The sequence below is a fragment of the Amphibalanus amphitrite genome, unplaced genomic scaffold (genome assembly GCF_019059575.1).
Source record: "Amphibalanus amphitrite isolate SeventyFive unplaced genomic scaffold, NRLGWU_Aamphi_draft 000344F_arrow, whole genome shotgun sequence".
Classification (NCBI taxonomy): Eukaryota; Metazoa; Arthropoda; class Thecostraca; order Balanomorpha; family Balanidae; genus Amphibalanus; species Amphibalanus amphitrite.
Window position 1 is genome coordinate 582,896 of NW_024881839.1, and position 24,102 is coordinate 606,997.

Below are 24,102 nucleotides of genomic sequence, written 5' to 3' on the forward strand. Positions count from 1 at the left end.
ATCTCCATTCGAAAGAATCAACGTGGACTTCAAAGGTCCCCTACCCCCAAGTCCGAACGGCAACCAGTACATCCTCACTATGATCGATGAGTTCTCTCGGTTCCCGTTCGCCTATCCGTGCCGGGACATGACAACCGCCACCGTGATCAAATGCCTCACTCATCTCTTCTCCATCTTCGGGATGCCGGCATACGTGCACTCCGACCGCGGTTCAGCTTTCATGTCAGCTGAGCTTCGATCCTTCCTGACAGGACTGGGGATCGCCACGAGTCGCACGACACCGTACCACCCCGAAGGCAACTCACAATGCGAGCGGCTAAACGGCACCATCTGGCGTGCCGTTCAACTCGCTATGGAGAGCAGGAAGTTGAGCAGAGGACAATGGGACGCCGTCCTGCCTGACGTCTTGCATTCTATCCGGTCTTTGTTGTGCACAGCAACAAATGCCACCCCACACGAAAGGATGTTCTGTTTCCAGCGGCGGTCTGCGACGGGAGCTTCTCTACCGTCCTGGCTCCTCAACCCCGGGCAGGTTCTCTTGAAGAAATACGTCCGCGGAAAGCTTGACCTACCAGTCGAGCCAGTCGAACTCCTGGAGGCGAACCCGCACTACGCTTTCGTGCGCCATCCCGGCGGCAAGGTCGACACGGTCTCTGTGCGAGATCTCGCCCCCGGCGGTTGTGCACAGCAACAAGGAAACGAGAAGGGAGAGGAAGCGGGCGAGCCGGGGCCCCCGGGCATCCGTTCGGAGCCCTCGAGCACGCCGCTCTCGAGCCGCCAGTCCCCGGTGCCCTCAAGTGCGCCGCCATCGCACGAGTCAGAAGCGGTCACGGGACCCTCAAGCGCGCCGCCACCGAGCGAGTCAGAACCGGCGACCGAAGTGCGTCGGTCTAACCGGACAAGGAAGCCAGTGGTGCGCCTTAACATATAAGAGCGTGTACTGAGGCGCTCATCGAAGCCAGACGTGCGCCTTAGCTTATGCAAACGTGTACAAAGACGCCTGTTGCGTTGTTCGTTGCATAGCTGCTCGATTTCTGCCTACTCTTGTCTTTTGTTCGTTACATTGCTACTCGATTTCTGCCTACTCGTGTCTTTAACACAGCGGGGGAAAATGTGATAAACCACCCATTACTGTCGAATGTGGTGCTCTCGCTAACATCTGTTATTTCTGTTTCGTCCTCAGGTACACACTCATATCGGTCGAATTTAGTTGAATAAAACCATTGTATTCATACTACAACTTTTGGTACCACACTTAATAATTACGTTAACGTACACGAGACAATAATAGTGTCAGGCCTTGAAGGCCTGGCTACACTATGCGTTTTCTGCGTGCGTTTTTGCAGGTTTGCGTGTTTTGCGTAATATCGTTCTAGGAAAAAAGTTATAAAACAATATAATTTTTACTTTGGTTATTATATACAAAAGCTAATATAACTCTTATGCAACTAAAATTTAAGGTGAAAAACATCACAAAAACGTAATACCTATCGTTCTTTTTTCTAGAACGATATCACGCAAAACACGCAAACACGCAAAAAACGCACGAAGAAAACGCATAGTGTAGCCAGGCCTCAACCATCTCGCCTTCCGCAAGGCCCTATATACCGCCTTCCGTTGTTCTCAGTAATCGGTCCTAGCCGTTTATCGAGGAGCGATGTGTGCGTGATGTAACGTCTAGCGGCGCTGCGGCTCCCTCAACAGGCCCCATCAGTAGACTCAAAGACAGCATGGAGGAGACCCCTGTAGATTTACGTTTTCTTTTCGATCTAATTCTACTCTTTCCCAAATATAGGCATAATAGGGAAGCATAGACAATACGCAAGCACTTGACGACCCGTCTGTCAGACGTCAGTCAAGTTTTATTATACTTAGCCTACAATACGCTGGATCCGACAATCGACATACCTACACGGCCTTGGAAGTTGGATCCGACCAAAACAGGGCGGGTCACCTCGCGGAGCCACAACAATTTGGCTGGTATTCAGTGCACAATCCGACAAATCTCAGTCGGTATTCCATGCAGTGCGCTCGCCGAGCCGAGCGGGAGCCGTTTGGCCTTGAAGCGGCCGCCCGCCGGCCGGCGCCTGGCGTCGCCTCTGCGCGGTACTGCCGCGGGCGACTGCCGCCGCTCGCGCCTCGCGCGCCGACGAACCAGTCGCGACTCGAGAGGCGGCGCTGCGCCCGGCTGTGGAGTGGTGTTACTGTCTTGTGCGAACCCTGCGGGCGCCGCTGGCTGTCATCGAACCTTACGGAGCTTGGATTCCAACGGCCGTAACCGATCAGGAATGGGGTAAGTGGAGGAGACGAGTGGTGTTTGCTTCGCTCGCGCTGTTTTCTTTGTTCTGTGAGATGGCGCGATTCGTTGCGCTGTCGCCATGCTATTTTCCTGTTCATGCGATCCATTAGCATGCAAGGATGAAAGACGGTGACTCTGTGGAACTTGGAGGACATACAGGAATGCTGTTTCGAAGCGAAATGTCGGCCACTTGCTTATGCTAATAGGCATTGCAATTTGCAATAGTTTTGCCATTTGAATCGTCAACGTCAAACGCCAACATGTAATCGCTATCATACCTATACTGCTGGGCCATCTGCATTATAATGGGTCCATAAACATATTATCTTCCCGTCTCGAGGAATGCGTATATTTGAGATTTGATTGCACAATGCACAAGGCACAATCACATGGTCAGAGGGCTGTTCAAAGGGCTGGGTGGGATCATGGGAGCTGATTGATTTCCACAAAGGTCTGTAATTATTCTGCGTTGATTCTCGGCGTGGAAACGTCCAATACCAATGCCAATGTGCTGTCAAGGCCAATCCAGATTCCAGACCCAATCAAGTATCAATTGCAATCAAACGAAGGTATCCTTGTCGAATAATAATTATCCATCCTTATTGATCAATCACCAGAACGGCCAGAGTCCGCCGGACCGACTAATGTCGAAATCTATTCCGCCACTCTGGCCCTGCTAATTCGCAGGTCGCCAGGTCAGTGATCCTGTCGTGTGTAGGGGGACCTGGGAGACTCGCACGCCCGTGTGACCCGTGACCTGGCACGTGACCCCGTGTGACTCGCCGCGGGAGACTGACGGAAGGTCTTCTTACCTGGTGTCACGGCCCCGTGTCATCAGCTCAGTTGTGACAGATCAGGGGTGCACTATCCCAATCCGGAAGAAGAGTTGGTCGCACAGACTGTTATATAACACTAGCAGACGGCGCTGAAAGGTCACCACTGGCTAACCTGAAATACCACGACAATAGGTACCTATCCCTCACGAACCATCAAAAATGCCTGCGGGGGCTAGCGAAGTCAACAGGCTAACGAACTCAATAATGCAGAGCAGCGAAGCCTACCTTCACAGACTAGCAGAATCGCACAGACTCGCACTGAACAGCAGACTGTTTGTTCTTCACAGACCAGCACACTGGCCACTGGCCAGTGCCCTTATTCCACTCAGATAAAAGCCGTGCCCCGATACATGCTGCTTTGGTCTTTGACGAGCGCTCTGGTCCGTCTAGTTAGTCTAATCTGGTTCTGGTCTGCTCCAGCTCTGGTCTGTATTGTGGTCTGCTCTGGACTCTGGTCTTCTCTAATCTGGGGCCGCGGCCTGATCCTGTTTTCACTCCCGGGTGCATCTTACTTAGAGTCTGCGTCTACGAATGCAGTCTCGCTCGTCCAGTGAAATTTTGAACTCTCATAAGCGGCTCTGTCTCCTGCCTCCCGGTTTCTACCCGGCTGTTTCTGTTTAACGGCATTCCTGCATGAAGTAGGATCAGAGCTGATGCCGTTCCAAGGCAACACATACATAGGACATAAACTGTGGTTGGTATTGCATAATGCACATTTCATACTTTCTGTGCCGTTTTTTTTTAGCTTTCTACTGCTCAATGTAGATGCGTTTCACGTTAACCGTTTCCCCAGCAGTTTTGGAAATCGGCCCTTTTCTGGACGGCTCGCTTTGCTTGCCCCCCTCATAGTCACTCTTTCAGCCGCGCATTTATCTAGCTAAACGCACAGTGGGAGCGATGGCAGCAGAACAATGGGACAGGAAGCCCCGCCCACTCGCACTCGCGTGAAAACACACAGGTATGCCACCTCGGCGCGCGTAAACACATCAGCCGAGACCCGTGAGCGGGCAGCCGTGGATAAGGGCTCTGGCAGTTTGTTCCGGGGCGAGGTTGTGGGCTCCACCTCAGTTAGTCGGCCTTACACGACGCGGAAATTATGGAACAAGGTTATGACGAAACCATGGATTACCTACACACTGTGGGATTACCTATGTACTACCTCATCCATGACGAAACCTAGGCTGTGTGTCAAGCAGTTTCGTCTTATCTGGAATTCGAAAAGCGCCTTGGAAAGCTCATCTTATTCCAGCGCTCGGCGAAATTTTCATTTCGAAAATGGGCTGCAGTTTTGCATTTCATTCGAGGATCTGGTTCCATGCCATAGTGACTATATCTAGAGAGAGGTCTGCGCGCGCTGGCTCAGAGGAGCTGCGCATCTAGCCACAGGCTTATTACATAATACGTGCGCGGTGTATGCGCCGCAGCGCGGACCGACCGGCACCTGGGCCGCGGAACACGGCAGCGGCGGAGCACGGGAGCAGCCGCAGCGTCCCTCCCTCCGCCGCGCCGCCGCCGGCGCCCGACCTTGGGCCAGGAGTTGGACAGAGCCGGTCTGCGGGTGTGCACTGCGCCCGCGGGGCTCAGCGGGGCTCAGCGGCGCCCCTGTGTGACCGCTGGGCCCTCAGCGTCCGCTGCAATCCCCTCCACACGATGGGGGAAAGAGCGGAGCTGGGTGTGGTCCGTCAGCCGCACCGCCCGGCTGACTTGCCTGCCGCTCAGTGCCGGGCGACGCGCCCCGATCAGCGCACTGCTAGCACGAGCGGCCGCGGCGACCGCCCCGTTAAGCTGCCTTGCGCCGGCCTTGTGGCAAGCTGTCAGCTTCGAAGCAATTCCCGTGAACTGGCGACCGGCCCGGCGCCTGTCGCTGCGTCAGTCGGTCCTATGCGACTTGACCGGCTGTTCGCCCGCTCACCATTGTTTATGTAGCCGCGGTGCCGCTGCAGCGCTCTGCCCGTTACACTCCTGGCGACTTCCCGTGCCGGGCGCCCGGCTCCATGGCGCTCTGTGCTCGGAATCAGATTTATACGGCGCTTTGTGATATCTGCACGGCTTTTAGGATCAGCACCCGAGCCTGAATGTCAGATTCATGCCGTGGTGAGCCTCACAGGGTTGTTCGTACCACTCCGTGCATAGACCCGGTTTGTGATGGTCGGTGAGTCGTGTACTATGTAGGCCTGCCATGTAGCATTTGCCTGTGGGCGGAGCCTGGTCTACCATCGTTTCCTAGTCTCGCGACACGTGTCATCATTGACCGTTGACCTCGTGACCGCCTGGCGACGTCTCCGGGCGGCTCGGCCACCGTGCGACGGCGGCCGCGATGTCCCAGGCTCGTGTCTGGCTCTGAGTCGATGGAACGATAGCCGTGTTGGTAGGCGAGGACGACGTCCCGGCGCGCGCCCATCACTGGACAGTGGAGCAGCCGGCTGGTCCGCCGGGCAGCGGCGAACAATGACGGACTCTGGAGCGTTTAGCTGAGTTTTGTCGGAAGGGTGGGTCGCTTAAATTCACGGTTATTTTATTTTACATTTAGGGTAGGTATGCCTTATTCTCAGGGAAGGATGACATGGTTATTTATCCAAACGCGATTAGCGAATAAGCTCATTCCATTTTACATAGACGTCATGCCCATGCCTTTCTGTCTAACCCCATCAGCAAGCAGCGCCCAGGACAGCCGATTATCTGACTTTGTGGCGGTGTGAGACGGTCTCAGTCTGCGGTCCGTTTATGTCCGTGAGCCGTGCCGCCTCCAGTCTAAATACTGGCTGCAGAAACTGGTGCCGCGAGCGCCGGCGGGGCTGCACTCTGTATCTTTATGTCGGTCTGTCTGTTTGTCTGTCGGTCTGGCCGTTTGTCTGTCTGTCTGGAGCCGTAGCGTCACAGATGGAAGCAGACCTTTGTACGAATGGACCATGGGATGGCTGGTTGCGTGGTTCGTGGGCTGCATGTAGGTTGGGCTAGCAGTGTTGTGGGGGTAATGTGTGGTCTGTGGCGTGCGGGTAGGTGGGCGAAATGCGGTCCAAGATGGTGCATGCGGTCTGGTGGTTAGTTGATCTGACCCAGATTGACATGTGGTGTGTGTGACAGTGTGGATGTGGATTTGTTCGTCTGCAGGCCAGCAGGTGTTCTACGATTAGGTTGATGTGGGCGGGCATCGCCACATCTGTTAATTTCGGAGTTAATACTCCGGAGTCTTGTAATCCGTAGCGTAAGCATGATCCTTAATCTGTTCATCGGCGATTCCTATTTAGTCATTCGGCCCCTCTAAGCCCTTAGCTCAGTTCCACTTCCACTGCCCCAAACATAAAATACTTGTAAGCTATTGGACTGTTATGCCAAATTAATAGCACTTGTGCTATGGTTAGTAACGCTTTCATATGCTCACCAAGCGGCTTGTGATCGAAATCGAACGGCATTTATGGGCTATTTTTTATTCTCCGTCCGTGGCTGGTTCAGGAAGATGGGTCGGTTTGATCAGAAACCGATTGAGCAGGTTAGTTAGTGTAGGACGTAACGTCATTGGATTAAAAATTTAAACACTTACCGGCCTTTTGTTGTTGTGAAAAGTGACGACTTTCAAACTTCAACCACTTCCTACACTATCCAGTTGCAAAGTACCTGCTGTGGTACTTGTGCTCGTTGGGTGTTGGTCCTAAATGGCTTATTGACAGACGACTACATCCATTGCTGGTGAAATAATGGCAACGTTTTAGTCTACAATTGACAGCTTTGAATAATACCAGCGCCCTCTGAAAAGGGTGTTAATGACTCCGACTCACTTAGACATACCTGACAACTCCTAACCTCTCACGAGGTGATAGTGGCTTTCTAATTCACCGCCTCTGACCCCCGACCCTCACCGCCGTCCCAGCCGGTCATTTTATCCGGTCCACTGACTAACTGGACTTCCGAGGCTGCGTCCTCGACTATAGCTACCTGCCTTGCCGCCGGCTGTGGCTGCGGTAACGGCGGAGCTGACCGCGAGCCATGAAGGAAGTGGTTCTCTATTTCCAATGCCGCCACCGAGCTGTGTTACCTGATCGCCCCTGCACGTAGCGCAGCCTCCATGAGATTGGTCTCTGGGCTAGCTGTGACGGTCACATGAGCCGGTCCGACCCGCGGGGCGCCGAACAAGTTTGGTCGTGGGACAGACCAGTCCGTGTCGGGACTCGGAAAACGGAGGCAGCGGTGGCGCAGGCAGGGGCGGCAACGGCGTTTATCGCGCACCGAGTGCAGCTATAAACAGGCGACAGAAACGGCGACCCTGCGCCCAAACACTAACAGACGCCGCCGGCGGTCCGCAAACCGTGCGGCGTGCGCTGCTACTCTGCGGAGCAGGGATTCGGCTCAGTCATGTCGGTCCCAGTCCTGCGCACGACCTTCAGGAGGATATTTGACCGGTTTAGTTAGAACGTTGTCGCCGCTCCTGTGACTGTCAGCAGTCAGGCCCAACTGACACGAGTCTTGGAAATGCACGAATCACGGTGGGTCCATCAATCATGCAGGGCAGAAGAAGCGAAGTTTGCCGTCTATGTGGCGTAAGGACTTATGTAAACACAGGCAGTCGCTTATAAACACAATGCCGCAGGTCGCACCCATAAGCTAGGTACTGGAAAATTGAAAGCGTTTGGTTTCGGTTTTGCTTGCACCGATCTGTGGACTCAAAGTCATGAAAATTTAGGACGCATGCGCAACGACAGTCCATCCGGGCGTTGCACCTGTAGTATGCAAGATGTGCTAAACACTGCATTATGGAGTGGCGAATATTTTTGAATGCATTAATTTCAGGTCATTGAACTTTTCGCATGGCTGGTTGTTAGCGACATTATAAAAGGCGAAATGAAGAACAGCATGCTGATTTGTTAGCGCTCAGAGCTGTGTGCTTGACCAGACCTACTATACATACCTAATCCGTTGGCAATTTAAGCCGCTACCGTTCAATGGCGATAACAATCCATCGCTATCTGGCAGCTCAACATGTCATTGATCCCTATATGTTACATGAATCGGCAGCGCCTGACCTACTTATAATTCATTTCATAACGGATCCTTACCTTGACACCTGTAGTAACCCCGCCCACAACCCGACCGCCGTATGCGTAACCCCGTCCTTTCTACAACTGCTGTACCGTTGCACCGCTAACCAGCACCTCTTGCGTCGGCCTCATGACCGCGAGCTGTGACCGTTGACCGCGGACCGTGACCCCAACCATGACTGTTGACCGTGGCGGGGTGTATTGTACTCGGACGGCGTGATTGTGGCTGGGTGAACACTCAGCTGCTGGCGTTGGGCTACATGTGTTCTAATGTGTGCCGTCCCCGGCTCGCCATGGTCACTGGTTTTACAGCCAATACGCTTGATCCGTTGACGGGAGGGGACATGTTTGTAACTCCCGGCTCACAGGGGTGGAGCGGGCAGGGTGCGGGAGCCCGATAGTTGTGCGGGGGACCGACAGGGGAGGGTAGGGGAGCCGCTTCCGGTGGTCACGCGCCGGTTCCTCACGCACTAATGACGTCATTAAAGGGGAGCCGAGCCCGACTCGCTGGCCCGAACTCACGGAACGCAGCTGTGACACTGGAGTCACTATGGTGTGACGCGTCAGGCCTCACGGCCGTACTGGCTGTGACGACTTCAGCAGCTCTAACGGCTGTGACGCCATGTTACGACTGTTTTGGCATGCGTAACGGGTCTATTTTTAACCGTCACTTCTGTCTGTAACTGTTACACGAATCATGTCACGTTCCAACAACGATTCGGGGGTGCGGTCGGGGCGACGCGTACCCTTTTGCCGAACCGTTTTGCAAGCGAGACCTACTGGATAAAGTGGACCTTCGAATCGATAAATTGCCAGCTTGTAAACGTATTGGTTCCCTAAATTCTTCGCTAGGTCTATAACCAAACCCCTACCGGGCTTTTCACGGAACCAGAGAGCGCCGAGCGGCACGGCAGCGGCTCCGGCAGCGCATGAGTTCAGTTTTTCCTCATGATGCTCAGTCGGCGGCGCGGCGGCGGAGGTCAGCCATTAGCGCCCCGATGAATTTAACCTTGTCTGGCGCGCTGGATGGGGTCGGATGCGTCACGACGTCACGTGCTGTGAAGCGTGACGTCACGGCCGGCGCCCGACCGAGACCGAAACCCTTCGATCGGCTCGACCAGGCTCGACTGGCTATGTAGAAACAAAGATTCTGGGAGAGACAGAGGTTATGATGGGCGCGGAGCATACCGTCTGTTGAGACTCTGGGAGATCTGCTTTACATCACAAGCTCTTTGATGTTTGGCGACCCCTTGTCTGCCTTGTGAGTTGTGACTTGTAGCTGCGCTTTTTTCAGTGACTACATATAACGAAGAATCGGTCAACCTCATAACCTTGTAAAGGTTTTGGTGTTTCCTCACTCTTCACCTAAAGGTCACTAACTCTTAGCTCCACTTAAATCACCCTGAAAAGGTCCGGATTCTCGTCTTCAAAGGGCACCACCGCGCTGACCTCACCGCTCAGCGCCAACTGCTGGAGTTCACGGTAGTTGCTCTCGATTATGACTCACGCTACCTGTCACCACACTCCGCAGTGCGGGCTGACTCGTCGGCGGATGTGCGCGCTCACCCCGCGTCATACCCTATTCATCGGAGCGGGGGCATGGCCACGCTCTGCTGACGCCGTAGAGTCGACGAACGCACGATTGGCGTCACAGTGCCCCCTGTTTCCTGCACGCTGTGGTGACTCGATCTGGCAGAGATGATGAGGTAACGATACATGCATGCAGAGGGAATACCTGGACGCTTGACAGCCCTCCTGATGAGTACTAGTTTCCTGTTAGAAGTCCGTTTCTGTTGAGTGCTGCTGTCAATCAGGCTGTCTCTGTCGAGTGTTTGTGATGTTGGAAGTTTTCTTTTGTTGATTGCTAGCGTTGTTGGTGGTCTGCTCTTGTTGAGCGTTGAATGCTGGCTTTGTTCGCTGGCTCCTATTGATGTAGCTCCCTGCGTGTGGTCCGTACATGATGAAATGGATTGCAGGATGAAGAAGTAACTAAGCGGTGCTGCAGATTTTATATCCATGGAGCAGAACCAACTGGATCATACGGGCACCCAAGCGGTGCATTGCTGGGCGGTCTTCTTTGTGAAATGGAGCACTTCGGCCGCCCTCGCGTGCGGTGCGACGTCCGTTTTGTCACACGGGAACGGACAAACCGGCGCGACCGCCGCCTCCGGTACCTAGCCGGACGACCGTACAGCGGCCGTACCACGACCGTACAGTGGTAGCGGTGGCAGCGGCGACTGGTGATGACCACAGGGAACTTACGACCGACATAGCAGAGGGCCGTCTGCTTAGGATTCTCAGTGACTGAAAATCCGCTGAAACTGTTGCTTTTGGCTTTCGAGTGGCCGAGAGATGCACGTATCTGTCGTGTTGTTTGAACTCTCTCTGGTTGGCGGGATCTCAGCGCCCGGTTGATTCTGATGGATGCCACCGCAGGCTCCACACGTTATGCTGCTGAAACATAGAGGACCCGGAGACAGGTAATGATAGAAATCCCGCGGTCAGTCTCGGGAACGGACTTTTTCTCATGAGAGAAAGGTGAAATATGGCGTCCTTGGTGGGCCGGTGAACGCTGCAAGCCGTTTCCGATGCCACGGTATTCACTCACCCGAGGTCGTGTGAATCGCCGCGAATTCATGTGCATCGTCGTGCTAGTTCAGACGTAGCAGGCGAGACGTTTCTTTCTCCCAGCGTATTCGTCACCAGTGATTCAGTATACACTTTCACAGTCAACCGATGGTATTTTGAAAAGTCCAGCCATCTGCCTCATCACATTCCTGGTCTCGAGGAACGAGAGCAAGTGCAGGCTTGATTATGAGGTCATCATTTCACTTGGGTTCTTGCAGGTCACGGTGCACCATACACGTAACACCCTGGCAGCGGGCGGGCAGCTCGTCGTGTGCAGTGAGCACGTACGACCGGCATTGTCCGTCGCGTGTTCCCGCCCGGACCGGAGCCCGCTGTTCGCTCGTACCTTCCCCTCCGCCGTGCTGGTATCCCGACCCCTCCCTGCCGCCCGCGCCCCAGTTTCTGTGAGCCGGATGCGTCTGCGCCGGGCCGGACCGCGGGTGCCGCCGTCCATTGAACGTCGTCCCCGCACCCGCACGTGCTCCGTCACTGGACCCAATAGGTGTATCCGGCCTCGTGGTCGGCTGTATCCAGGGAAACTGCACTGGATCCGGCGGACTGAAGGGTATATGCATGAGGATAGGATGGGACAGAAGTGAACAGGACAGGAGAGGCCTGGCTAATCCCGATTAGCCGCTCACTGCTAGTGGTTGGACGACTTTCCCCACCGATCTAACTACTTCCGAGACGGGGTGGGGCGGGGGTGGATGAGGAGCTAACCTTAGCATACGGGAATCAACAAACCCCATCGTCTGTCTTCCATAGACCGCACTAAGGTACAGTGGCGAGTTGCAACAGAAATGCTCGAGTCATGCGTTACGCTCGAGTAACCCTTCCTCTCAGTGACGGTGAGAGTATGACTAACGATGGCGGTATATTGGCGTGGTTGCGACTTGCGGTCATAGCAGTGAAACTGAAGCTTCCAGGTAGCTCTGCGTGTGTCGGGCTGACTGCTGTCTGAATCGCTTGATTCCCCATCGTTTTGTACGCCTGACTGCGCCCCTGGTCTCAGCTGCCTCTCGCGGCAACGTCTTCGCACGTTGGACCGAGAGGTCCGCGGCGACTGCCGGGGCTTCGGGGAGAAAGTGCTCTCGGTCCTTTCACCTGGCCGCGGCAGACGCACCGGTCTGCCGGACCGGCCTGGCCGCACGGCAGGACTCCCGCGCGGCTCACCAGCTGTGAGCTGCTGCAGCAGCAGTGCCCCGACACTGCTGCTGCAGCGGCGGCGGCCGCAGCTTCGATGTCATTGTTACGACGTTACGTCTGCACCTGCAAATGGTGCAACGATGTTACTTACCGCAAAAAGGCCAGAAATACACAATAGGAGGAGCTCTTGCATGATCTCTAGTAAATTTCAAAATGCGAAGTGTCGCAACTTTTGAAGTCGTTTCGTACCAGATACCGAAGTATGGTTCTCACATCGGCTGTGATCCAGAAAATTTGAATATTAATTTTAGAATCGCTGGCAACCGGTCTTTAACGCGGTGCCTATTAGCTTCACGCCGGGCGGAAAGTCGTCTCGTCCCGATCAAAGTAGGGGACGTCGTTGCTCGCGTTGTATTCATCGCTCTCATGAGTTATGAACTGAGTCCAGCGGTATAGAGGCTCAGCTTGTGAGTCTGCGACGTATATCGCGTCGAGTCCGCCACGTTGCGCTGAATCATGTGAGTGGAGCTCAGGGCCGTATGCATTGGCTCCGACCGGAACCGCCGGTCAGCTACACCACGGTCACGAGACGTGACTTGCTCCCTCGTACCAGAGTCCTTGGTCGGTCGTGTGTTTTCGCGGAGAACTGGACATGCCAGGAACTAATTATAACCACAGGTGTTGTTCTCGATACCTATCACTCTTTTGGTCCAATATCGGCCGCCTTTACCGAGAGTTGTTTTCCGCGAGTTGTCGACACGCTGCCGTTTTTCGCCGCATCGTTCGGAGGTGCGGTCTTCCTCGCCGCTCGGGGAACTTCGGGAGCGGAGAGGCGGCGGTCGGCCGTTCCTGCCACCGCCGCTCCCACACGTCTCGGCGGCCAGCCTCGGCGAGCGGCTAGGACCGGGCCGGTACCTCCCACGCCCTTCAGTGGTGGGAGGGGAGGGGAGGAGAGCGCTCTCACCCCACCTGTCTGATCTCGGACCGCCGCAGGTCCGTCTCGTGACCGTTATGATGAAACGGCAGACCGGACGGTCCACGACCGAGAAACACGCCGGCGTGATATAAAGATTATGTTTGAATGTTTGATACGTTTGTTTGGATTACGGAATCCGCATCAACTATTTGTCTTTTGTTAACGTTTTTAGATTCAAGAAGTCTAATCTACTTGTTGTGGCCGATATTAATTTGTTATGATGATACAACGTCGCAGTAGCCCACTGGCCTGAAGATCAAACACATGACACAACACACATGACACAAACCACACAATGCCCGGCCAGGAGGGACGGTTGCCTGTGTAGCGAATGGCGTAGTAGTCGCCAGACGACCACTCCTCTACTATGGCCAACGAGCTGCACCCGAGTGGGCAGCCAACCCGGCCGGACCGGCCTCTATAGCGTGACCACCCGGCGGGGACCTCCATTGCGTCGTATACGCCTGGCTGACGGGATCGGCATGGAACGCGAGCGGCTGACGAGCCCTCTGTGAGGTCACTCAGCCACCGGCGCCGCTGCCGGAGCTGCTTTCCATGTTCTGGGAGTAAGAAGCCAGCTGGCGGTGGCGAGTGACGGGCCTTTAGTTGTTGTGATAGCGGTGGCCGCTTGTTGTATTGAGTGGGTGGCCTTCACTGAGAGTTCCGGGACCCGACAAGCACGTGTGAGGGACGATACACACTACGTGGGGGGGGGGGGGCTGCAGGCTGGCAGCGTCAGCACAGGTATGGCATGTCACTATTATGGGGCAAGTAGAGCACGACTGCTTACATATAGATGTTTGTACTTGACCGCATATTGGGGCAGTGAGGGTCCTGCAAAAGACGTCACGTTCTCACGTGATGCATGCCAGCCACTGAATGTCAGCCCCACGCGGCCAAATTTGGGATCGCTCGCTGAGCAAATGTAAGGGAGCCTGCGATGTCGCGCAAAAGGCTGCAAAGGCCTCATCGCGACGCAGATCGGTCTGTTGACATGATGACATTGGATGATCGTATAGACAACGTCTTTCGGGCTGATCTCACAACTCACAATGTGCGCAAATAGGGATCGTGGATCTGCGTGCATGAATGAATGATGATCAGAAATGTTTTGTCTCCTATTAATGCTATGAATCACCATCGTCGTAACAAGTGAATCAGAATTTGTCCGCACCCATCCGCTGTATTAGCTGCATACAGTCTTCGCTAGATCATCGGGTGCGGTTCATGGTGCGGAAGGAAAGGACTCAGTACATCTGACATCGTAACACAGGTTGGCAAGTTTACCCTGCTACGAACCGAACCAGGAAAGAGGAAACTGTTTCAGGATCTGAGGTACACACACTGAGGCCTGTTGTACGTCTCTCGGGAGACTATTCTCGGGAGAGCGAGCCTGCAGGACCACCCACACTTTCCCGGTCATCTGAGTGCCCTATCTGTGACGCCATCTGGCGCGTGCCCGGAGAGAAATGGAACAGGTGACGCCGCGCCCAGACACACAGGCTGTACGACTTGACCGTCACGGGACACAAATTAGTTAGCTTGATTTCTTTTCACTGAGCTGTAACGGTAAGATAGAGTGGCCTGTATAGAGCTCCAACCAAGCATGATACGGGTATGACGTTCAAAGTGCCATGTCGATACTCGAAAGTCACGGTTCCCAGCCGGCGGTTGGTGGTCGTGGGTGTTTGTCACGCCGAACTGCCGCACGTAGCTGGTCTTGTTGCGTCAGCAGACAACAGACATGTGCCGAAATGGGCGCCCTGATCCGTGACCTGCCCCGAGCTCTGACCCGCCCCGACCTCGTCCCACGCTGCGCCGGCCTCACCCTGACCTGACCACTTCTGCAACGCAACGAACAAGTAGTAAGATGTCATGTACGTTGCACACAGTTCATCTTAGTTCATCAGGGTCAGAAGCCAGCCTTGCAACCAACCTTACTCTGGTGTCGCTGACCTGCAGTGCACCTAGAGACCCACCCTCTTCCCTACCTCTCACTTCTGGCCATCCCCTGCGGCCTGCACCTCGTACCATTGAAATGGATATGCTCAAAGAACATTTAACACAATCAGTAGTGCAAAAGGGTGGTTCCTGCTGCTGCGCGCTCGACTGCACATTCTCTGTGAGTCACCACAGCCTGTGGGCCTTGGGACGTGACGCGACGGCTCGTGGTCGGCCCGTGTCGCCGTGACGGCACGCGAACGGGCCGTAACGCCCTGTGACGCGTCCACCGTGTTTATTGGGTTTTGTCAAAGTGTGGTGCAAATAACCACCAAATGGCAGTGTTGTATAACACATACGATATTATTTCAGTTCTTTGCGCGCTTTTCCAGACCGCCCAATGTATAGACCCTTGCTAGTGCGTATTCAGCTATCATGGCAGGACAGTCTGATTTCCTCCTTTGGGCATACCGAAGCGACAACTTTGACCCTAACGACAGCCCTCCCGTGCCGCCATCTAACCCCTGTCTCTCTCTCTCGCCGACAGGCGGTTTCACCGAGAGGTGCACGAGGAGCAGGTGGAGATGTCGGGCGGCTCGCGCTGCTGCTTCTCGCTGCTGACCCTCCTGGCCGAGGTGCTGCTCTTCGGCAGCGTGGCGCTGGTGGTCGCCTGGTGCCTCAAGTACCGCGGCGGCTTCGCCTGGACCGAGGACCCCAACCTGCAGTTCAACCTGCACCCCGTGCTCATGGTGTCCGGATTCATCTTCTTCGCTGGACATGGTGAGAAGAGTTGGAGTCCCTGCAGACGGGCGTGGCGCGTGCCGCTCAAAACGGTGCCAGGACTTTGATGAATACACGACTTCGTCGATGTGTTGCTCGTTGCCTAGTTAACCCGCAATCGGTAGTTTCGACTCTCGACATATTCAGATTTTACAAATTGTGAGACGTAGCTCGACTTCTTTTTGGTCATTTGTCCGAGTGTTTTGCACGCGAATCGGCAAAGAAACTAAGAGCCGGTAAAGCTTGTCAGGCGGGTCGTCATCTGCAGTCTCCACGACCCACGTTATGGTCTGATATTCCCGACAGGGACAAGCCAAGTTTGTTGGCCCACTGGCCAATGCCCAATGCCCATAGCCAAATCTATTCACCTGTTGACCAATTGTTGGTTATTCACCTATCCCACCAGCTGTAGGCGGGCCCTCCCGTTTGTCTCATTCACCAGTCTGTTGCTTTGCAGCTGTACGCTCACACGGGTTCCCGGTTTTTTCAGCAATGCTGACGTACCGGCAGTGGCGCTGCTGTAACCACTCGACCATCAAGCTGGTGCACACGCTCTACCACATCATGGCCATCCCGTGCATCGCCGTCGGCCTCATCGCCGTCTTCGACTTCCACAACAACAAGAAGCCGACGCCGATCCCGAACCTGTACTCGCTTCACTCGTGGATGGGTTTGGTCACCGTCGGCCTCTATGGACTGCAGGTACTTCCGGCGGTAAATATACCGTGCTTTCTGACTTTTTAGAAGTAAGAATTACGGTATTTTGTACGGGGACAGTTGTCAAGTTTCACACCTAGTTTTGTGTATTTTGCTTTTGGAGGAGGTATCCGTTTATCGTGAAATTAACATGAAGAAAGGCTACCAAGCTAATTTCGTGGTTTTTGAAAGTTTCGCCTGTCATATGAATCGGTTAAAAGTTCGCTGCGACTGGCGAGCTAATCTGTAGGGTGAATTTAGTGACGTTCATTTTTCGTACCTATGTAAGCTAATCTCATAAATATGTGGAATGTACTACATTTGCAAAACTGTGGGCAAGGGACATGGACGACGGACAGCTCCTTCGCAACACACCCGTATTCTCCCCTGGTTGCGTGCCCTCGCACCATCCTAGTCCTACTTCAGGTCACTCTTGCACCTATGCGCACCCTCTTCCTCCCCCCACTCACACGAGCGGCCGACCGCCGGTCGTCGCACCGCCCCAAATTAGCCAATGGACGGGGGTGACGCCAGATGCCAGCCGCGCGGCCCCTGTGCAATTGCTCGTCGCCCGGGGGAAGGCCAGGCGAGTCGTTGGACCGACTCGTTCATCATAATCGTCGACCGGACGCCGCAACTGGCGCAATGGGTGCCACTGACAGCCCTGGCCGCCATGTCGGAGAGAGGGAGAGATGGGGAGGAGACGGAAAGAGACGGAGGGAGGAGAGAGATGGGGAGAGAGACGGAGAGAGGGAGATGGGGAGGAGACGGAAAGAGACGGAGAGGGGAGAGGGCGTCGGCAAATGCTAGGTCATGAAGAAAAATGTCAACTAACTAGGAGTGAGGTAAAACAAGAAGTGCTGACTAAAAACCTCAATACGGCGTCCTCTGAATTAGCTACCCGTCACAACAGTTAGTGAAGAGACATACTTCAGTTTGTCATAACAATGGCCATAAAACACGAGTCAAAACACCACGTCATCGGCGCCGACGTAAGACTGGGCATAGGGCCGACTCATTGTGTTTGATAACACCGTGATTTATTACTGTTAGCGACGCGGTCGCTAGCTTCGGAATAGAGGGTTGCTGATGGCGATTGGATTGAGTGAATGGGGGAGCTGGCGACACATTGTTGGAGAACTGAAGTCGTTGACTGTTGTGGGCCAACTGCTGCAGCTGCTGCGCTGAGCGCAACTAACCGTCCTCTATGAGGCATCATTTAAACTTCGATGCCTGAGACTAATGGTTGTGTCAGGATGCCAGGGAGTAGTTTTGATGAACCAAGCCCCATGTGAAGACTCACTGTCAGTGTTTATGAGCAGCCAGTGGGTAAAGATGCCAGTATGACACACACAAACAAGCTGACTAATCCCGTCCCTGGGTACTGATCTGAAATTCTGCTCGTGGATACACCACACCACTGCTCTGCCGTTCCCAGTATTCCTTCCCTGTCCCGCTACTCGGTCTCTGAGGGTTCGCTCATTTCCGTGTTCCTTGACTCGGCAATCTTCCTGTCAGTCGCTCTTGACTTACCATCACAAAAGGGCTAGTGAGGAGCAGCTTTTATCTATTATAAGTTCATTGTAAGTGTCAAAGTCCGGTCCGTGATCAGGTCGTACCTCCCTTCCGTTACGTGCATTTGTGGCGATGCTCCGTTCCGTTCCGCCTGTGTAACGATCCGTTCCGTTCTATCTGTGTGACACAGTGCTTCGTTTCGTTTTCAGTTTATCGTTGGGTTCTTCTCGTTCCTGTTCCTGCTCTGCTGCGACACGGCCACGGCCTCGTTCCGCGCCGCGCTGGTGCCCGTGCACAGCAGCTTCGGCATCACCACCTTCTTCCTGGCTGTGGCCACCTGCCTCACCGGGCTCACCGAGAAGGTCCTCTTCACCATTAGGTGAGTGGAGGCGCGCAGTGTGTAACAGTATTGAACAGGAGTGTGTTAGGTTCGAACTGGCGTGCAGTATGTGAGTGCTTTGGGTGAGAGGTGAATGCTCGGTGCTTAAAAATAAGTGCTCAGTGCGTAACGATGCTGAGTGATTTCATGCGTAGGTAGCATGTGACACTATAGCACGGGATGTTAATGTGTCATACAGAAGGTATGGTTGGGACAGGATGCGGATGGCGGTGAAAATGAAACGTTTCGTCTGCAGTGGCCAGGTGAGCCGGAACTGCCGAGGGTTACTAATTAGTATCAGCGAGTCTAGCGTTCGGTGCACTATTGACATGGGCGACACAAAGTGATAGTGAAGGTGAATTGCCTTTCAGCGTCCCTCGTTTCGCCCCGTCCTTTGATCATCGCTCCATGTAATTGGCTTCATTAGATCTCCTTTGATGACTTCATAGCGCTAATGTTTATCCTCATGGAAGCACTCTAGCAGAGCAGGAAGTGTTTGTCCGATTTTCCTCATTGGCCTGTATTTTGTACGTCTTTTGGTGCCTCTGTTGTACTCCCTATGCTGACATATCGTTTTATCTGTCACACGCACTGGCAGAGGAGTGTCTCGCATGCTGCATGAAATCTCCCATTTCTAGGCTGTGTTTTGTTGAAACCTCACGTCTGACCGCCCTCACAGAGTGCAGTTCTGCCTGCAGGCGCCGACACGTCAGCGGGCTGGCTCTCCGCGCCGGCCGAGGAGTGTTGTTTATTTATAGTGGTGACTAACTGCTGACCGCTGGACCCGCTGTTTAGTGTGGTGACAGCTGGGGCCAGCAGGGCCATGGCGGCCGCAGCGGGGCGCCATGGGATAGGATCGTGTCTGCTTTCTCATGGATACCCCGGCACTCCTACATGGTCCTATTACGGTGGTGGTACGTACATTGTACGCGTCCAGTACCGATTTGTTTCTTACCTGTATTTTGTTAAATCTTCTGCTCACCATCTCGCTCACTTGAGTAGCTACAGGGTTAGTTAGCTGGAAGTCGGTATGCGCTTACCCATAATAGTGTTGTGGTGTGAACTGAACATGCGTTTGACTGTTCTGTATAAACAAAAACCTGTTGACGTTCAAGATAAGCTCCAAAATGCGCTGGTTACTCCCTTATTTCACAGCGTTGAGTCTGCGGTGTCTTTTGTTTTGGTGAACGGTGACGGCTTTCGAAGTTCGAACTGATGCAGGTAGTAGCCTAAAGGCCTGGCTACACTATGCGTTTTCTGCGTGCCTTTTTAGCGAGTTTGCGTGATTTATTTGCGGAATATCGTTCTAGAGAGAAACGACATTACGTTTTTGTTATGTTTTCATATCAACTTTTAATTAATATAAACGTTTTATTAACTTTTATGTAATATTAAAGAAGATATATTCAGGGTTACTTTTAAAGGGGGGGAAGAGGGGAATTTCCCCCCTTCGAAAATTCCGCTCCCCCTTTCAAATCGTGTCTGAACGGCTAGGGAGGGAAGGGGGAATTTCCCCCTTTCAAATTTATTTTGGAGCCCATTTTCAATCAATTCGCTATTCAGATTCTATAGTCATCGTTAATCAGATTCTCGTCATCAATCAACGTTGCTGGCGTTAAGATAATTATTAATTTTCAATTTTCGGTTCCATCCAACTATTTTACGTTCAGTGCAGCAGGAACTCCAGATTTGACCCGATACCGATCGGATAGTCGGTGGGACCGTCTCTTGTCTTGTCTCTTCCCAGGGGCGTCGACACCGGTCCAACTTTTCCGACATGTCGGACCACTTTTTCGACTCGGCGGTGCCCTGCTGTGGCTCGCGGGGCCCCTGCTGCAGACCGCGGGGCCCTACTGCGGCTCGGAGGGCCCTGCTAGAGACCGCGGGGCCCTGCTGCGCCTCTGGGGCCCTGCTAGACACCGCGGGGCCCTGCTGCGGCTCGCGGGGTCCCTTTCTGCGGCCGCGGGGGGCCCCTGTTGGGGCTCTCGGGGGGCCCTGCTGCGGCCACGGGGGCCCCTGGGGGCCCCCACCGGTGGGGGCCCCCGAGAAAAAGTCGGACCAGTTTTCCTTACGCGTCGACGCCCCTGTCTCTTCCGTCTTTTCGCAATCACTGACATATCGGTACAGGCGTCGGCGTAGAAACCGGCGGGGGACGGGATTACCTCTCCGAACCAAGGGTGGATACAGGGGGAGGGGGGCAATGGGCCATGGCCCCTCCTTTGACGCAAAAAGAAGGTGACCCCCTTTTGGACCCCCTTTTATATTCTGTGTTCTTTCTCAGAAACGACCCATTTATTCACGATTATTTTCACTTTTTCATCGACGCCAAGGCCAGAAATCTAAAATTTTTGTCCCAATATGACAATGGCCGTGTTTAACCATCCTCCAAACCGGAATCATTGAAGGAAAAACAACGTTATTTTTGTCCCATAGGCATCAAAGCTTTGAGTAATAAATGACTTTTCTCTTTATGCAGCATTCACGTTCATCTGCTTTGCATGCAGAGCAGGGCGCAAAAAAAGTACCTCATCACAGCCGGCTTTCCCAATGGAACTTCACTGCTCACTAATACTAATAGTAATAATTCAAGTTTTGTGCTTCATTAGTTTTTGTTCGGATATCACTGCCCACCTTGTAGTTGTAGAGGTTGCAGTTTTGTAGCGCCGTCGTTTCTCTACATACACGACCACACAAAGAACTTTGGAATTGCTCGTTAACTGTAGCTTTTGTGAGCGTTTAAGAATTTCATGTTTTTTGCTCATTTTTGCTCGAACAGTTTGACATCAATTACTCCTGACCTAAGGTGACCTAAGACTTGAAATTTTGTGCGAAGGTTTCAAATTGATGCCCGGTAAGGTACTAAAAATTTGGCGGCGCTGCGCGCCGCCGTTTTTCGCTTTTCAAGAAAACCCACATGGGGGCCAAAATGACCTCCAATCAGGGCGCGGATTAACCTCTCTCTTTAGAAAGGCGTTACTTAATGTTTGGCCGGGGTATACCTACTAGTTATTGATACCACTGATAGGTTGATACTACTGATTGGCATTTGCAAGGGCGCAGTCAAGTTGGGACCTCCCCCGCCCCTTACAGCCAAGGTAGGTGCGTATATTTTTTAGCAAAATTATTTTTTGGCAACCTTCCAAAATAAAGTGGCTGAAACCCGAGGAAAGAATAGGATTTGGGGGTAGGTAAGGTTCTGCGGGCTCCATCCTAACGAAAAACCTAATGGTATTGCCGCCCACCCCCCTTTCAGATGCCCCTGGATCCGCCTTTGCCCCGAACTTTATTCCCCCTCTCAACTTTTCCTGTAAAAGTAACCCTGGATATATTGATAATAACTTTTTTCTAGAACGATATTACGCAAAACACGCAAACTCGCAAAAAACGCACGCAGAAAACGCATAGTGTAGCCAGGCCTTAACGCATCTATCGTTGTGGTTCTGGTCATCTATCGTTGTGGTTCTGGTCAATTTACAGATGCGATGTGGGAGCTACAAAGGCGTTGGCTTTAAAGGTAGCTTCACAACGGCGCATCTAGTCCCCTCCCCAGTTTCCAGGTCATGTCCATCTTCAGCGGTACCCTGCCATCATCTAACGCTTACTATTTTCTCCCAGCCTCTCCCCTGGTTTCGCAGGTTTGCCCTCAGCAGGGCACACCAGCTCCCGTACCACCCCTGCGCGCGCTGTCGGCGGCTCTGACACACTGCGCACCGTTCCAGGGATACGTACCAGAGTCTGGGCGAGGAACCGATCGTTGTCAACGTGTTCGCAATGTGTCTGGTGCTGGTGGCCATCGTCATGTCGGTGCTCCTGCTGCTCGACCGGTTCCGGCAGAACACGGAGCGCCTCATCCTCGTCAGCAGGCAGCACGAGGCCTGAGCCCGTCTCAGTGACGTCAGTGGGCGTCAGTGTGACGTAAATGGGCGTCAATATGACGTCAGTGTGGCGTGATGTCGCTGAAGAGCGGCGGAGTGAAACGAATACTGAGTGGGACGTCGTGGGAGAAGTGTAATGCTATTGAAGAAGAGAAGCCTGTAGTGGTGTCGATGAATAGTGGGATGTTCCGAAGTGTTATGCGATGATGGAAGGCGCGTGTAAGGTCAAAATCTAGCAGCATCTGTCTGGCGAAATGGTGGGATATAATGAGATTATGGACGTTATAAAGACAACGTAGGGTGATCGGTGCGGAGTTGCTCCCGATACCCCAAATATGTGCGGGTACACCTACCTGACTCCTGAGCGAAGCATTTGGATCTGAGTGATGCTGGAGATAATTCGTATCATTGAAACGCATAAATATTGGCGTTCTTGCAAACCATGCTATTTACGTTAGTGGAAACGTCGACTTCAACGCCCGACCGCGGCGAAGATGATTGTTAGAAGTGGGTGGATTTTAGTGTTGCGAAGAGCTCGCAGTGAATATACAGCTTGTTGGAGGCACCTCGCGGCCTGGAAGACTGGACCGCTGTACAAAGACACCGACTAACATCGACGTCTTACTCAACACTGACCCTGACCGAACAGCTGTTCACTGTTGCCAGCTTTGCTTTCAACAGGTGCCGGAGTAGGGGGAGCATCTCCGGTGGTGTTGTCGCTTTGACCCCCGACCCGCGCTGCCCCGGTGGCTGTCCGCCGACTACTCGCTTCTGTAACCGCCGCTAGCTGTCCGGCGTTCCGCGCCTCCCGACCCCTCGCTTTGCCTGGCGCTGCGATCGCTTGGTGGCGGCTCACACTCTCCCGCTCGGCTCGCCCGCAGGGACACCTACTCGTCCATGCCGGACGAGGGCCTGGTGGTGAACGCGCTCGGCTGCACGCTGGTGGCCGCCCTGGTGGTGATCTCGGTCATCACGTCGCAGAACGTGTTCAGACAGAGCCGCGCGCACGGCGGCATCGCCACCGAGCTCTGACCGGCGCCCGGTGACACCGAACGGCAGTATGAGCGGCAGTGGCGACACCTCTGCCGGCGCGGCGCTGAACGGTCACAGGGCTCCGAGGGACCGGTGCAGCGGGACCGCGCCCGGCCGGCGGGGCCCGGGAGCATTGTGGCGAGGTGGTTTGATGCACACAGCTGCCGCGTGTGGCTCGCTCCAAAGGCAGAGCGTTCGTCATTTAGCTGCCGTTGTGCATGTATAAACTTCATTTTAACGCTCTTGCCAGCAAGTGAGAATCACCACCGTCACGCGTTACTCGAAAGGAAAATGTCTTCCATATATATCATTATCATGAACTAAGATCTGATGCTCTCGATTGTAGGTTGAAAGCTGATGCTGTATTATCTGTCGAGCCCGTGTCATTTATATCGGGAACTATACAATCGGCGCAGTTCGGTCGAAAGAATGGATACTTGGCTTGCAGACTTTTTTTTCTTCCGGAATCGCCTTACCTACTTAGTATTGAGTATTGAGCGGTAGGTATAGCACCACGGCCGGCGCGGCGGTGTTTTGGTTTAATTTTGTGCAGCCTTGTAGCGCAGACGATGGTATGTTACGTCGCCAAGGCTGAGAGCTAAGGCGCCGAGTGTTGAGAGAGGTGTTTGGCGTGGACGTAGCGGGGCGTATTACGTGGACCAGTGTCTTGTTCGAGCGGGTCATTGCGGTTGGTTGAGAGAACGTGTGTAAGTGGATGGCATGTGTCAGCCTGTACATGGCAAACCTGGCAAGACGCGAGTGTCGGACAATGTCGCTTGTTAAAACCTCATTCCAGGCGAATATGGCAGTTCGGTCAGATGCGTTTAGATGGTAGACTAGTTACTGGATAAGTGAAAAAAACGGGGCCGTTTACGGCTCCTGAATATGAATGAATACACGTTAAGTCGAATTTCTTGTGTCTTCGAAAATATTGCACGTGTCGTGTCGACGTGGCGATGGGAGATT

At 53.7% G+C, this 24,102-nt stretch overlaps 1 protein-coding gene across 4 annotated transcripts; it reads left to right on the top strand.

Moving 5' to 3' along the window:
• Positions 1–1,699: 1,699 nt before the first annotated feature.
• On the top strand, positions 1,700–24,046 carry LOC122389140 (probable ascorbate-specific transmembrane electron transporter 1). Of its 4 annotated transcripts, none has more exons than XM_043380866.1 (5): positions 1,700–2,293; positions 15,407–15,639; positions 16,130–16,341; positions 18,060–18,229; positions 22,986–24,046. In XM_043380866.1, exons 1-5 carry the CDS (start codon positions 2,289–2,291, stop codon positions 23,134–23,136), a joined length of 771 nt encoding a protein of 256 aa, XP_043236801.1. In that variant the 5' UTR covers positions 1,700–2,288; the 3' UTR covers positions 23,137–24,046. The 4 variants fall into 4 exon arrangements, with proteins under 4 accessions (XP_043236801.1, XP_043236800.1, XP_043236798.1 ...); XM_043380865.1 differs by having other exon boundaries at positions 2,114–2,293; positions 21,949–24,046; XM_043380863.1 differs by having other exon boundaries at positions 2,141–2,293; positions 16,130–16,353; positions 21,949–24,046.
• The last annotated feature ends 56 nt before the right edge of the window (positions 24,047–24,102 follow it).